This window comes from Coffea eugenioides, chromosome 1 (genome assembly GCF_003713205.1).
Source record: "Coffea eugenioides isolate CCC68of chromosome 1, Ceug_1.0, whole genome shotgun sequence".
NCBI classification, from domain to species: Eukaryota; Viridiplantae; Streptophyta; class Magnoliopsida; order Gentianales; family Rubiaceae; genus Coffea; species Coffea eugenioides.
In genome coordinates this window covers 1,284,470-1,300,242 of record NC_040035.1, presented here as the reverse complement: position 1 = coordinate 1,300,242, position 15,773 = coordinate 1,284,470, and the positions used below count along the sequence as shown (strand labels likewise).

Sequence of the window (15,773 nt, the reverse complement as noted above, 5' to 3'; positions counted from 1 at the left end):
AATAAGGATATTTTAGAGAAATTAAAAGACAACTACATTCTTCAATTGAAAAGTGGACCATAATTTGAGATAGATAAAAAAGAAAAATAAAACTATCAAAATAGGACGGAGAGAGAGAAGAAACAACAGGGAGTTCGAAAGGGAACAGAACAGGGCACACAGACATTAAAAATGTGGATTTTGGAATGCGAAAGATGAGAGTAGTAATTGGTCTGGTGGCTCCTCTCGTACAAAATGCTACAGAATACAGCTAAGGAAAGCCGTGGTTGTGTTATAATATTGGGACCTCATCTTTGGATGGTGGGAACGGAGCGGAGTGGTCTCGACTCTCGACACGCAAGCGTGGACCTTTGTCTGTTTGCATGCAAACGAGTCCCCAGAAGATCTACATTTTCTGCACAAATCTCAAAAGTGAAGCCTACTGTTCCCCCCCCCCCCCCCCCTCTCTCCCATTGCCATTTCATTCTGCCTGTTTCTTTCTTTCAGCATTTTTATTTTTTTTTTCTTTTTGGGGTTTCATTTTTCAACAACTTCCTTGTTTCCACCGTCCAAGGTATACAAGCTTTCCTTTCCTGGTTTCCTCAGCCTAACTACTAATCCGGTAACTTTTTCTTTTTTGTATTATTTATTTTTTCTTTTGCTTAGGGACTTGGGTAGCCAGTTATTTGCAACAAGGGCAATGTTTTTTAAAATTGGACCGGACCGATCGATTGAACGGTGAATCGGCCATGCTTTTGGTCCGGTTCAATTAAAAAATCGAAAAATTAATTGAATCGATAAAAATCTGAAGGGTCAACAAGTTTTTATTTTCTAAAATAAATATTTTAGTTTTATTCATAATTCTTAATACTAAAATGAATTAAAAAATTATTAAATCTCTGAACCGTGGTCGAATCAGTTGAACCAATCGAATCGTGAATCGGAAGGTTTTCCTGTTCACTCTCCCATTCGAATTTAAAAACACTGACAAGGGATAGCCACGGTTGTTAGAAAGAGACAAGGGCAATCGTCCCAAACAATCTACAATCCGAATTTAGTCATCAGTGTAGATTTTGAAGATGTATGACTCAATTCATGTAATTTTGACGTAATTGACGTGTACAATCCTATATAAACGGTAGTTGATTATAACATGACTATTATAGAACTGTACAACTAATTTGTGACGAATTACAACCTACTTGAAAAGTATTGCACCATTTATACATGATTGCATTGACAATTATTTGTACCCCGCTATCCTTACTTCTTCAACATAGTAGACTGGGATTACTTCTTCAACATAAGGTGTTGCAGCATTATTAAGTGTTGCCTTATTGTGAAACTTGGAAAGCTTGCTATCAAGTGTTATGCTTAATAGACGGGTTTTGTATTGCTTTTGTGCAATAACCTACCTCACGGTTGTTATGTCAACTGGTGAATTATTATCAATCATGTTGCTGCTTTAAACAAGCTGTGTCCTCCATATAGACGTAGACAATAACATCACTCAATATCTTATCATTTTAGCTATTCCAAAATTTTGAATTTTGAAATGTGAAATTAATACATCCTCTTCCCACATTTTGTCTGATATTGCACTTGCTATACACAAACATTCGTATTACCTCAAGAAATGAACAAATTCCTCAACACTTGTTCCTAAACTCTGAAAAAGATCAAGAGAAACCAATACTGGTTCCTAATCAACTATTAGTTCACAGAAACCAACTACTCCTAGAATAATTGGCGACTAAAAGAGCATTAGAGCTCTACTTGAGTGTTGATTTGCATTCTAAAAAATCCAAACTTCTTTGAAAAGTTCGCCAGCAGGTGCGTAAGCACCTGTTTGGATTGATAGTGGTTTAGTCCCCTCCAAGTTCCTTTTGGATCTCTTTAGATCCCTCCCTCTCTCTAGTATAGAGTAGGAGTATGTCTACAATAAATTCTATTGTGTCCAAAAAAAAAGAAAAAAAGTATTAGTTTACAAAAAAAGTAAGAAAAAAATAGTATTTTAAAAAATTTAAATATTTTTAGTTAATTTGGTTTCATTCCCCTTCATTTTTGCCCATTTTTAAGCGGAAACAATAATTCAACAAAACAACTAGATCTTTTCTTCTGTATTCATTCTTTTCCCTTCAGAAAGTTAACCCAAACAACAAAAATCAAATCTCTCGAATTCCTCTCTTTCCTTTTCCCTCGCGTTCCCCCGTTCGAAACGGTGCCTTGATTGCTAGTGGTTGTTTTTGCTTGTCAAACCCAAGGGCATAAGCTCAGTTCATGCAGTAGTGTATTGCTCTTTTGCTCCTTAATTTTGACATCAGCCTTAAATTCTAAAGAGATATACCGAAATGTAGGAGTACTACCAATCAATTTTCCAGCTGTGAAACTATGTATTACTATCAATTTCCCTTCTGTTCTTGAATTTCCTACATTCTTTTTTAGGGGCCAGGTTGTGCTTGGCTGGAGCATTTGCTGATTCTATTTATGAAAGTTTTGACGAGTTAAAACCGTGGGTCCAAACATTTACTCCTGTTGACATGCAATATTCCATCATTGCACATCTTGACCCCAAGAATAAGGAAAGGCATAAACATTACCAAAATGAGAGGGAGGGAAAAGGGAAAAGAAAAGCAGAGAATAAAACAGTCAGTAATTAGTAATCCAAGAAAATGTTTGAATCGGCCTAATCCAAAAAAGACAGACGCCTCGAGTTACAAAAGTGAGAGCAAAAGTTCTCTACTTTTGAGCATAAGATACTAGAATAGTGCTTCCAAAAAGCGGCGAGTGCTGTACTTTTAGGTAGTGGGATATTGAGAATAAGGCAATCAGAATCTTGTTACCTGAAAAGATGCTAACTGGTCACAGTTGAATCTTTGTTTCTTTGTTTGTTACAATTCTTGCTCCAACAAAGATTCATTTCAGTTGCTCTCTCTTTTACGGAGAAAAGGCCAACGCACTTGAGACACTTTTTATCCTTCATATCCACCTCAGAAGTTGTTTCAAACATACCTCATCCGTTTATTTCTAGTGTTACTTTGCTCTGTTGAAACAAGCTCCTGTACCCTGAATTTTCAGCTTTTTCTTGCAGTTGAAATGTTTCTTTCTGCTGTGGCAATCAAACATTTTTCAGGTAAGAGCAATTTAAACTGTTTTTATGGATGGTTTAGTACTGTTTCAGTTGTAGTCGTAGTGCTGTACTTGTGTTCTGCTTTAAATGTGCTTTGTGATGATTTTACCATGGTTTCCGTCCCTCTTGGTTTTGAGATTAATGGGATGGACCAGAGCAAGAACTGGGTGTCTGAAAATAGGGTTTTTGCATTTGGATTCTTGGAAAAGGATGGCGATGATGATCTTGATAGCTATGCAGTTGGCATTAGGTATAACTTAGGAAATATAACTGTAAATTTGCCTGTTTGGACTGTTGGTGGGGGCATTAAAGTTTCTAGAAACTCCAGCATTAGGCTTGACATGGATGGCAGACTAGTTTTATTTCAATACCCTAATGGAAATCCTGTATGGAGTAGTAATACCTCCACTTTGGGTGTTGCAAAAGCTAGTCTTTTGAACAATGGAAATTTGGTTCTTTTGGATAGTAAAGATAAGGTGTTGTGGGAAAGTTTTGGTAGTCCAACAAATACTTTACTTCCTGGTCAGTCTCTCTGTTATCCTCAAAATCTTAGAGCCCTTTCAAAAAAATCAACATTAAGTTACTATAGTTTGGTAATTAGCAAATTTGGTGAGCTAGCACTAGTTTGGGAGCATAATGTGACCTACTGGAGGAGCCAGTTAAGCTCCTCTGTGATTGTAAAGGAAGCAAGATTTGGTGCTAATGGAGTTTTGGGGCTGTCTGATAACAATGACAAAGTTTTCTGGTCTGTATCAAGTAAGGATTTTGGAGACCCTTCAGTTACTTTGAGACACCTTACTATCGACCAAGATGGCAACTTGAGAATTTACTCTTGGGACAATGTGAACGAGTGGAAAGTAGGATGGCAAGCAGTGGGGGATCAGTGCAGTGTGTTTGGTTCTTGCGGTTTGTATAGTGTCTGTAAATATAATTCTTCTGGCCCTGTTTGTGGTTGCCTGTATTCTGGATCCTCTGAAGGTGGAACCACTTCTGCTGTAGTTGATTCAAGTGGTTCAGGGTGCCAAAAAATGGTGGATTTGGGGAACTGTAGAATGCATCCCAGCATGGTTGATATGAAACAAACAGTTCTTTATGGCCTTTATCCACCAAATGATGTTAACCTGTTTTTGAGCCAGAATGATTGCAAGAACTACTGCTCAAATGATTCCACCTGCATTGCAGCTACATCGATGAATGATGGTTCAGGACTCTGCACTGTCAAAAGAACAAGCTTTATTAGTGGTTATAGCACTCCTTCTGCTCCTTCCACTTCATTTTTGAAGGTTTGTTCTGTTCCACAAGCAGTTGCAGCTCAAGGTGTGAACCCCCATGATAATGGAGGATTAGTTTATTCGTCAATTGGCAGAAACAAAGCTGGTAGAGGAAACATCAGGGTGTTCATTGGGGCAATAGCACTGATCGTTTTAATAACGGTCTCAATTGTTGTTGGCATGGAGATGTTTGCGTTTTGGCTTTTGCGCCGGAGAGGACAACTTAAAGCTCAAACACGTATTCCATTTGGAAAGGATGCTCAAATGAACCCACATTACAGTGCTCTCGTCAGACTTAATTTCGAAGAGATAAGGGAACTGACTGACAACTTTGCAACTCCACTTGGACCTTCTCATTGCAAAGGTACCCTTCCGAACAAAACAGTCATAGTTGCTAAAATGTTGAATGATGTTGCTGTTCCTGAGAAGGAATTTCGAGTTGCTGTTTCTACCTTGGGTGGGACGCACCATCGAAACTTAGTAGCCATAAAAGGTTTCTGCTTTGAACCAAAACATAAACTGCTTCTGTACGAGTATGTTACCAATGGATCACTGGATCAATGGTTGTTCAGCTCTGAGGAGGATGAAAACAGAAGGATTTGGGAACAAAGACTGCATATTGCTGTTGGAATTGCACGTGCTATTGCTTACCTCCACACGGAGTGTCAGCAATGCATAACTCATGGGAACCTGAAGCTAGAGAACGTCTGTCTTGATGAAAATCTTGTCCCTAAGGTGACAGATTTTGGATTAAGGACTTTACTCTTCAAGGAAGCAGCATCTTCTTCAGAAACGCCATCAGAGAAGGACATATACATGCTTGGACAACTATTGTTGCAGATTGTTACCTGCAAAAGGGTTGTGAATGGGAAGAATTTGCAGCAAGTGCTTGATGAGTTGTCTCAAGAACAAAATTTTGGTGACATTGATGATCTCAAAGCAGTGGAAAGAGTGGTGAAAATTGCAATGTGGTGTATGCAAATTCAGCCATATTTGAGACCTTCCATAGGCGAAGTAGTTAAGGTACTGGAAGGCACGCTTTCAGTTGACGGACCCCCATCAGGTTTTGTGTTTAAGCATGACAACATGGATCATGGTGAAACTGCAGTAGAGGGAGAAGAATTCTAGAGAAAGCTACCTCGAGCTTAATAGGAAGGCAATCCTAACTGTATGTGGTTCTAACCTCCATGTTTTTTAGCTAGAGTTTATCCTTCTATGTGAGTTCGAAATTTTGCTAATGAACCCCAGAAGGTAACTTTACCAATGCTTTGTAGCCTTGGAATTTCCATGATAGAGTCCAAATTTGTAATTTAATTCCGTGAACTATGCGTATCAGTTATATGTCAACACTAGAATATGTAGTGTATTTTATCATACACGATGACTGCTTTTGGTTGAATACACGCTTAACTCACAAGGAAATATACGGTATCTCTCAATGTTTTAGATGGATTCCTTCTCCTGAATTACCATACCGGCATTTTACACGTTGATTTGCCCTAAATGAAGCCGCTGAATGGATGTCAAAGCTATTAGCCTTTCCATGTTCAGCTTTAGCATTTAGAGAAGTGTTTCATGCTGAGATATTCATACAAGTGAGTTTGAGCATAGCCCTAAAGACACAGTGTCTTTGGTCATTTCTTATAGTTCTGTGCATCATTTTTCCTTTCAGTTTTATGTGCTGAAGAAACAGTCTTGGTCACAGGAACAGCACGCATTGGTTGCCATGCATTGCTACTAAATGGCTGATCATAATTCATTCCATGATCTATTCAACTAGCTAAAGGATCTCTAGTTAAGCATCCTTTTAAGGAATAATAGACGACTCCACAGGTCGATTGATCACAGGTTGTAGCATCTGATAAATGAATTGAAGGAGCCACCTTCCAATTTGTTTGTGTTCTAGGACAGATTAATTGTTGTTGCTCCACAATCCACACCCTCATCACCTTACACCACACATATTGGATTTGATCAATCCCTTTAAATCTGCCAAGGATGATATATCCACCAAAATTAAATATGACAGAGACACCTCACTATCAATGTTTGAGCATCTTTGTGATCTGCATTCTACAATGGTCAAAATTCTGCTCTACCTGATCCTTCCCTCAGCAAATGCTATCATGCTATGGTTTCATTGACTACCGGACATCTTAAATTTCTTTGCCACTTAATCACCAGGCAATTTTTTCCTTGAAAGCTACACTGCTTAAAGGTTGATGTCCTGCAAATCCATTCATCATCTTCCTTTTTCTTGAATTAATAATAATGGACTGAGATGTTAGTGACCCTATTTTAAACAAGAAATCAGTTCATCACCTTTGCTTGATTGCAAGAAGTGTTTGCAAAATATATTATTATCAACATCAATTGTCTTGAAATTGCATGCTTCACCATTTCTTCTCATGGATAAGATTGCCAACAAAAACAGGGAGAAAAGGTTTCAAATCTAAATCTTAAACTGGTAGTCGAAATGGGCTCTAAGTCTCAATTCCGTATCATCTATTTCTGTTGAGGTACCAAGTAGCACCTATACTTCAGCATTAATTGAAGAAGGAATTTTTGACCAAAGTGCTTTTTCATAAATAGAGTAGAAACTAGAAACTAAGGGCTATCTGAGCTGTTGGAGGGAAATTTTCATTCTTCAAACCATGCACAACCCAAAAAAAAAAAAAAAAAGTTTTTCCCTAGAGCTACCACTTGAAGGAATTTACAACTTTGAAAGTTACAATGTGTACCTAAGAATGTTCTCAAGCATTAATAGTAATAAATGGTAAGAAAAGTGTGTGGTTAACATGGTTTGAAATCTCTTAATTAGGCATGTCAATGAATAGAGTTTAGGTTGAATTCCTCTGATCCAAATTCACCCATTAAATTTACTTAGACCCATACCCAGATCCAAATGTCCAAAGCCAGACCATTCTAGATCCGGATATCCAATGGATATTCGTTGTATTTTTCTAAATACACTAAAATAAAAATATATTAAAAATATATAGATTTAAAAAAATTATATATATAAACACCATCCAATTTTTATTTTCAAATAATAAAATTAATATTTAAGAAATTGAATGTAATATTATGAACTCAAAAAAATAACTATTATCGACTGCTTCTATTTATTTTTAAAATTCTAATTGTATCTATGTCCAATCTTTTATTTATTTGCCTTTATTTTTTCTCCTTTTTCTGAAAAACTTTGTATTAATTACAATGACAACTAGAATTTGTTTGAAAAAAAGAAAGCATGAAATCTTACCGTATTCGATCCAATGACCATAGAATATTAGAATATTTAATAAATTTATTAATATATATATAATTTAATTACATATACAAGGGTCTGGAAAGGAAACTTGTAACGTTATAGTCGGACACATCTAGGCCATCCATTGCATATAGAGGGTAACTGACTACCACTTTATTTGGTAAATCACCATCCCCACCTAAATAATCTCCACCTACTCTCTCTGCAATCTATCCCCGCACTCTGATCTTCCCTGGTTGGCCCCTTCTTTCTTCCAGTTCCATTTTCCATCCGATTCCTTTCTTTTTTGAATTATCCTTTGACTAGTGCTAAGCGTGGCCCTGCCCAGATATAGTAATAGTTTGGTTTTGTTCTCTTAGCTGGAAGAATTTGTGGATTTTGGGGGGCCATGCCTGGTGTATGTGAGAATTATGATCAAACCTTGTATTTGTTAGATTGAGTGAATATGGTATTGCACGGAAGGCGGACTAAAATATGAAGCAAATGTTTGACCAGATGGCATAACTATTTCATTACATTGTGTGCATGAGTGCTAAGTTTCTTTGGTGTGGCCGGCACCGATTATAGTCTTCAGAAGAATGTGTATATTGGCTTGGACGAAAGCTTGATTTTTGTTCTATAAAAGTGGATTGTATCGTGTATTACAATCATTTCATTGTAGTAGTTGAATTTTATTTGTAAGAAAAGTAGTATGTAAATTTGTTATTTAGGTGCAATTAATTTTCAGATTTAGTGTGACGGAGCAAGATGTGTTTGTTAGTCAGTTAAAAGCGCTATCGATGGATGATGGGTTCTTCGATTGATACTTATTGAAAAAAGTTTTATTCGACAGAGTCGTAATTTGGGTCGTAGGTATCAACGTCGAACGAATCAATGACTTGTTTTAGTAGATAATTTGGTAAGTATTACATTTTGTTTGCCACTATTTTATTTTTAAATTTTTTTAGGAATTTTCATGATGTTTATTTTGTAAGGTGATACGGTTTAAGCAGTTGCATGTTATAATGACTTTCATGTCTTGAATGAAATTTGACAACTGTATTCGATGTATTATATTGCAAAGCTACTGTTCATCGAGTCCTTATGAATTAGTAAACCAACTGAGAGGTATCTAGTAACACTTACATGATCTATTTCTACAAATTACTACTTACTATAAATTACCATAATCAACAGCATGTTGGAAAAACTAAAGATAGTTTTTAGTTGTAAGAATACAATTTCATGTCACAAGATCCAACAGCACAAGACTCAAGGATTTCAATAAAATCTTCAATCGAAACTAATTAATCTACCATCCGGCATATAAGTATAAATCATCTAAGATTTGAAACTTAAACACTCATCAGTGTATAGGAAAAGGTATGTCAAGATTTTATGTGCTGGGAAGTTTCATGGATTTTTAGGTCGTTTAATGTTCCTACTCATAACCTTGCTAAGTATGCTGTTAATCTTTCAGATTCTTGTATACGGAGAAACTCTCCTCCATCTTTTATTTGTTCTGCACTTGTTGCAGATTCGATCTCATGATTAATAAAATTATTCTATTTTTTTATCAAAAAAAAAAGTGTATAGGAAAAGGAGAGCATACAATATCAATTAACTACCAGTAAAAATGTTTACTCTAAACTACTCAATTTACCAACCAATATAATTAAGAACCGGCCAAAATCATATTGAGCTCGAGCTTGACTCGATCATGGAAAGCCAGACTCGAACTTGAGTCGACAAGGTTCACGAGTTGTAGTTCAATTTCTGATTCACGAGCAGCTCGAATTGTCAGCTTGTAACATAGCTCGAATCGAATTTCTGATTCGTGAGCAGCTCGTTAGCTCAAGTTTCTAAAAATTAATGTAACAAAAACAACAAATAATTATTTTTTCTTAATAAATAATAAAATATTAGAAATATATATATGTAATTTTACTATTAAAATAATAAATAAATAAATAAATATATATATATATATATATATATATATATATATATATAGTCGAGTTTTGACTCGAACCGCTCGTTTTCAGCCTACCCCAAACTCCATCCCTAAAAAAAAGTGGATTGTATCGTGTATTACAATCATTTCATTGTAGTAGTTGAATTTTATTTGTAAGAAAAGTAGTATGTAAATTTGTTATTTAGGTGCAATTAATTTTCAGATTTAGTGTGATGGAGCAAGATGTGTTTGTTAGTCAGTTAAAAGCGCTATCGATGGATGATGGGTTCTTCGATTGATACTCATTGAAAAAAGTTTTATTCGACAGAGTCGTAATTTGGGTCGTAGGTATCAACGTCGAACGAATCAATGACTTGTTTTAGTACATAATTTGGTAAGTATTACATTTTGTTTGCCACTATTTTATTTTTAAATTTTTTTAGGAATTTTCATGATGTTTATTTTGTAGGGTGATACGGTTTAAGCAGTTGCATGTTATAATGACTTTCATGTCTTGAATGAAATTTGACAACTGTATTCGATGTATTATATTGCAAAGCTACTGTTCATCGAGTCCTTATGAATTAGTAAACCAACTGAGAGGTATCTAGTAACACTTACATGATCTATTTCTACAAATTACTACTTACTATAAATTACCATAATCAATAGCATGTTGGAAAAACTAAAGATAGTTTTTAGTTGTAAGAATACAATTTCATGTCACAAGATCGAACAGCTCAAGACTCAAGGATTTCAATAAAATCTTCAATCGAAACTAATTAATCTACCATCCGGCATATAAGTATAAATCATCTAAGATTTGAAACTTAAACACTCATCAATGTATAGGAAAAGGTGCGTCAAGATTTTATGTGCTGGGAAGTTTCATGAATTTCTAGGTCGTTTAATGTTCCTGCTCATAACCTTGCTAAGTATGCTGTTAATCTTTCAGATTCTTGTATATGGAGAAACTCTCCTCCATCTTTTATTTGTTCTGCACTTGTTGCAGATTCGATCTCACGATTAATAAAATTATTCTATTTTATTATCAAAAAAAAAAAAGTGTATAGGAAAAGGAGAGCATACAATATCAATTAACTACCAGTCAAAATGTTTACTCTAAACTACTCAATTTACCAACCAATATAATTAAGAACCGGCCAAAATCATATGGATTGATACATATGTAGCACAAGAATGTGCTTTAGGCACATAAATTCTTAATGGTTTAGAATGATAACATAGCTAATATAGCAATCAAATAAGGAATGACCAGGATGGTTTATTTTTTCGAAATAATAAAAGTATCTTAATTTTAGGATGCTATTATTCCTTAGTGCTTTTTTTTTTCTCTGGGTTAACTATGCTTGACATATGTTCAGATACATACAGCAATAAATTGATATTGTGCATAAACAACAAACAGAAAGGTAGAAGAGGCAATACAGCAAACATCTAATCTACGCAGCAAGTTAAGAGAAATGTAGATATGCATAGATGAAATTAGAAGGAACTCAAAATTAATACCCCCAGTATTCATTTTGTAGCAAGAAACAATAGCCCTGTGCATCATACCACGAATAGAAAGAGCCTCACTTAATAGGATTCATTGAGCTCCAATGAATAGAATAGAACATTAACTCCAAATTAGTATTGCAATCTGCACAAATAGTGGAGGACAACACAGAGAAAACAAACGGATGAGATTGTAACAAAATGGATCGAACGGTTGACAACGCATACACCAAAACTCCACTAACCGCTTCAAACAAATGTTCCATTCTTTGCTCAGCCCATTCAAAAGGTTACCAAATTTCAAAATTACCCCCCAAACAACCAAGATTCACAATGAAACCGGACGAAAAAAGAGGACCAAAGTCACTGTTCATCAAGCCCCAAATAAAATAACCGCTTCAAAAAAAGTCACCGCTTCAAATCATGTATTGGGGAATTCAAAACAAGCCAAGTTCCCAAATCACCCCTCTAATAGGCAAAATTAACAAAGAAACCGGACAAAGTCTTTACCCTTCACAAAACCCATATTTACAATTAAAACTGCCTAAAAAGTACTGTTCACAACAGGCATTGGCGCTTTATTATATACAAGGTATTCTGCCCTCACGCTATGCGTCAGATAGCTAGGACCTGGTATTTTATTATAATATTATAATGAGGATGAGTTTATAAAATTGGAGAGCAAAGAGAATTATTCAACCGATAGAAAAAATCCAGCAGGAAAAGGTTAAGCTGTGGCGATGGTTTGCTTTGGTGTTAGCCAGGTGTTTGTTTGCAAACAATGCACAGTAACTCATCAAAGGTGCACTGCCCAGAAATGTTTTACTTTTAATCTCCTTGACGACGGATCATACAGTTTTTTTTTTTAATCAAGCAGTTAGTATTATCACATCAGTAGACCTTAGCCTTATTGCCTATTGATTACTTTGAAAAACAAAAACACCGTTGCATACCAGCCAAGACTTTTACACTTGTCTAACATCATTTAGTGGAGTTATAATCATAGACCTAACGATTGAGTGGCTTTAGGGGCCTGATGTTCATGGACTTGATAAGCTTATTCTCATCAGTGAGGGTGGGGCAGAAGTGGCATCGGTGTCCATAAGGGCAGTGATCACCGTTCAACGCCATACGGCATACCTCAGTCTTGTACCTTGGGTGGCGAAGTACAGGGCGCAGCTCCTTTAATTCCGTGAGCAAATTGGCAGTTCTCTCCATAGGGACATTCCTCGGTCTCTTGCCATTTGTTACTCAACTCGGTTTTGAACATTCCCTGATTGTAGACCTCCAGCTCAACAGTTTGCTTCTCCTTTACCCTTCCTGGAACATACACCCTTTGCTGCACTCACACCATCGAACACGTTACCCAACAATCATACGATCAGGGCATTGGCTAGTGCTGGATGATGCTCAGCCAAAACACCAGACATTTCCTAGAGCCCTTCGTTTTGCCTTTAGTATAAAATATATCCCTGATTCATACGACAAACTTGGCAATCCCCAGTCTCATAAAGAAAGTAGTGGGAAAGCAAAAACAAAATAAATCTGAAATGGAAATTAGCATTTGATGAATTCTAAAGAAAATAAATCTGGAAAAGAGATTCACCTTTGTATTGCGATAACAATTCACTTAACCGATCAAAACAACCCTCAGTAAGTTTTCATGTCTCTTAGTGAAGTCTAAACAGCTTCATTAAAAAAACGAATTAACACATTGAGGAGTCAGGCCAAATGGTTTACAGATTCCCCTGTTTCTCGTCTTCGTTAGCCCCGTACCCCAAACTCATATTGTCCAATCCATGCAACACTGAACTCATATCAGAACCCGGATTCTCACTGCTAATTTCTGATAGGAAAAGTTTTTATGGAGTAAGAATTATTTCAAGATATTTGTAAAAGCATTAATTATGCAAAGACATGTTTTACAGTTAATTCTGGTTTAATTGCCTCTTCCAAACTTCCGTATACTCTAATCCGACCCATTCTCAATGCATTAATCTACAGTACAGAGAAAAGGAACGAAAAACGCAACTTAACATTTAATTGAATAATAACTATTACAGCCATAACGACGCATTCCATTAATAAGAAAAAGAGCAATTGTTCCCCAATTCCAGCCAGAGAAGAACAAATAAACATATCGCAAGGTTACACTGAGTAATATCCACCGTAGCTATACCTAACCCAAGTAGCAGCTGCATTAAAGCAAAGAAGTAGCAGTAACAGAAGGCATAACTACAGCAACACTATCTATCATGAATCATCACCGTCCTCAGAAAATTCAATAGGAAAACAAGGGAAGGAAAAAGCACTGGCCAGAGAAAGCTAAGAAAAGAATAAAGGAAAAAGACGGGAGAATGAGGAACGGGAAAAACACGCCTGGTAAAGAATGCCAAGAAAAGAAACAGAGGAAACAAGGCCGAGAAAACAATAAGGAAAAGTAGCAGCTCGCAAAACTCTGAAGCGGTGCGCTCTGGATTCAGCTCAATTCACCGCCAAAATTGCTTGGACACCTGGTAAAGAAAGCCAAGAAAAGAATGAACTCACCAAAATTGTTGAAAGAAAGCCAAGAATGAGAGGAAACAAAGCCGAAATTGTTGACCGCCAAAATTGCTGCCAGCAATGACTGAAATTGCTGACCGCCAAAGTGAGTCCCTTCCTTCCGTTTGCCTTTCTTCAGCAAGTTTCAAATTTTCCCAGAATTTACTGTTTGCCAAAAAAAAGGTACAAATTGATTAATGAAAACCTACTGAAATAAAATCCACGAAAAAAAACATAAACAATTTGATTGTTGAAAAAAAAAGAGACAATTTTATGTAAGCAAAGAAGAGGAAGAGGAATGGAAGGGGATTAAGCTCCAAAAACCAAGTCCAACCCAATCTCACGAAACAAAAGCTGGTAATGCACATAGTAAGGGGCCGCAAGGGTGGTGGGCTGGAGCCTGGAGGAAGGAGGGATGGTGGCCAAGAGAAGAGAGAGATTTACCTTGATTCCTGATTTGTGCCGCAAGGCGTAAGCAAGTGAAGGGGAGAAGTTGGTCCGGTACTTGGAAGCGCAGGAGAGAGAGTGATAATTTGAAGAGAGCAATAATTGAAAATGAGATCAAGAAAGAGAGAGAGAGAAGGCAAAGCAAGGAGGGTCCACCGATTCAATAAGGCTTGTCTGCAGTCTGCACCCACGTGTCCTTAAGCTGCCCAAATATCATGCAACCAACGAACACCCCCAGAGGTCCAGAAAATTACGGAGTAACCGGACCATTTCACTGTTCATCCGAGCTTACACTTTTAGTCAGAAACCAGCTCCCAAAACTCTGAAGCGGTGCCTGGACAGCTAAGGTAAAAATGATCCCATCCAAGAGGCCCACGCGACAGAAGCGAATTTCCAGGAAAACCATTGCCATCCAATAGCAAAAGTCCAAAACGCCCCTCAAAGTCACAAAAATAACAGCATAACCGGCTCATCCTGCACTGTTCATAAGGCGATTGACGCTTTATATATGTAAGACTAGGCATTGTGCCCCGCGAAAGTCGCGGGGTGCCCATTATTGACTGTTTAAGAGTAATGTAAGATTTATTTAATAATTAATATTTAGACTGCTTTATATGATAGTAGGGTTGGAATAATAAATAGAGGAACAATATATTGGATTAATATATTTATAAATAGATATAGTAATATTGTTGTGATTTGTATTTAATTTTTTAAGAGTAATAGGATGTAAATATTATTTAAATTAATGGAATGTAAATCATTTGTTCATAGTTGAGATAAATTAATAATTCGAAATAATTTCGATATGTTTATTTTTATATTATTAAATATAAGTGGAAGTAGAATAAAGAAAATTTAGGAAACAGATAATTGCTTTGTGCAAGAAGCTGTAGTGGACACGTTTAATTATGATTGTTGGATAAAGTCTCTGCTGATGAGCTGCAAATGATAATTGTTTTCATTGAGTAGGGTGAACAAGATGACACTTCCTTCATGTAAGAAGTGTTTTTGTGTGAATATTGGCCAACCTTCTGTTATTTCTATTATTCTAGCTGAAAGATCCATCGAGTTTTAGCATGATAGCAATTGATGACTCTTATGTTATCTGTTTGTATATGCGAGGGTATATCACCAATGAGTATCTGAGATAGAAAATAGGGAAAAAATGTAGTTTTATTATGAAATGAGAGTAGCAATATAGTGTATGAATTATATTGATTGGAATGTAATTTGTATGAAACTCACCAAAGATTCAAAATCGTGTGTTAGATAATGGAAGAGTTTAGTATTAGAAAAACTAAAAGAAAAGAAATATAGTGAAGAATATAAATTCATAAATATAATATATACAAATTAAGGATTTTTAACAATTTGAAATTATAAATTTAGAATCATATATTTGTATTTATTGATCGAATAATTGTTTTTTGAATCAATAAATATTGGATTGATTTATTTTTAAGTTTATATATATTAGATACATGTCAAGTACATATGATTTTCATTCATTTGTATTAATACGAAATACCATAATCAATTTACATATTTGACTGGATACACATAGAATTTGTATTCATTTGCATATATTAGATGCATGCAGAATTTTTAGCGATTTGCATATTTTTTTCATATTTAATATTTTTGCTAATATATACATTTTGGAGAAAATTAATTAAA

The 15,773-nt window shown here is 35.8% G+C and overlaps 1 protein-coding gene and 1 long non-coding RNA gene across 2 annotated transcripts; one reads left to right on the top strand and one right to left on the bottom strand.

Annotated features, from left to right (window-relative positions):
- Positions 1-2,640: 2,640 nt before the first annotated feature.
- Positions 2,641-5,754, top strand: LOC113752120 (G-type lectin S-receptor-like serine/threonine-protein kinase SD3-1). Its single transcript, XM_027296258.1, has one exon. The coding sequence runs from the start codon at positions 3,076-3,078 to the stop codon at positions 5,506-5,508; it is 2,433 nt and encodes an 810-aa protein (XP_027152059.1). The 5' UTR covers positions 2,641-3,075; the 3' UTR covers positions 5,509-5,754.
- A 6,171-nt stretch (positions 5,755-11,925) lies between these two features.
- On the bottom strand, positions 11,926-14,155 carry LOC113782031. The gene is made up of 2 exons (XR_003469797.1): positions 14,091-14,155; positions 11,926-13,811 (listed from the first exon to the last, which is right to left on the bottom strand). It is a non-coding gene; the product is annotated as an uncharacterized LOC113782031 (long non-coding RNA).
- Between the last annotated feature and the right edge of the window lie 1,618 nt (positions 14,156-15,773).

What these genes read in the sequence shown, in the direction of transcription:
- LOC113752120 (XM_027296258.1), top strand. Translation starts at nt 3,076, where the DNA reads ATGTTTCTTTCTGCTGTGGCAATCAAACATTTTTCAGGTAAGAGCAAT.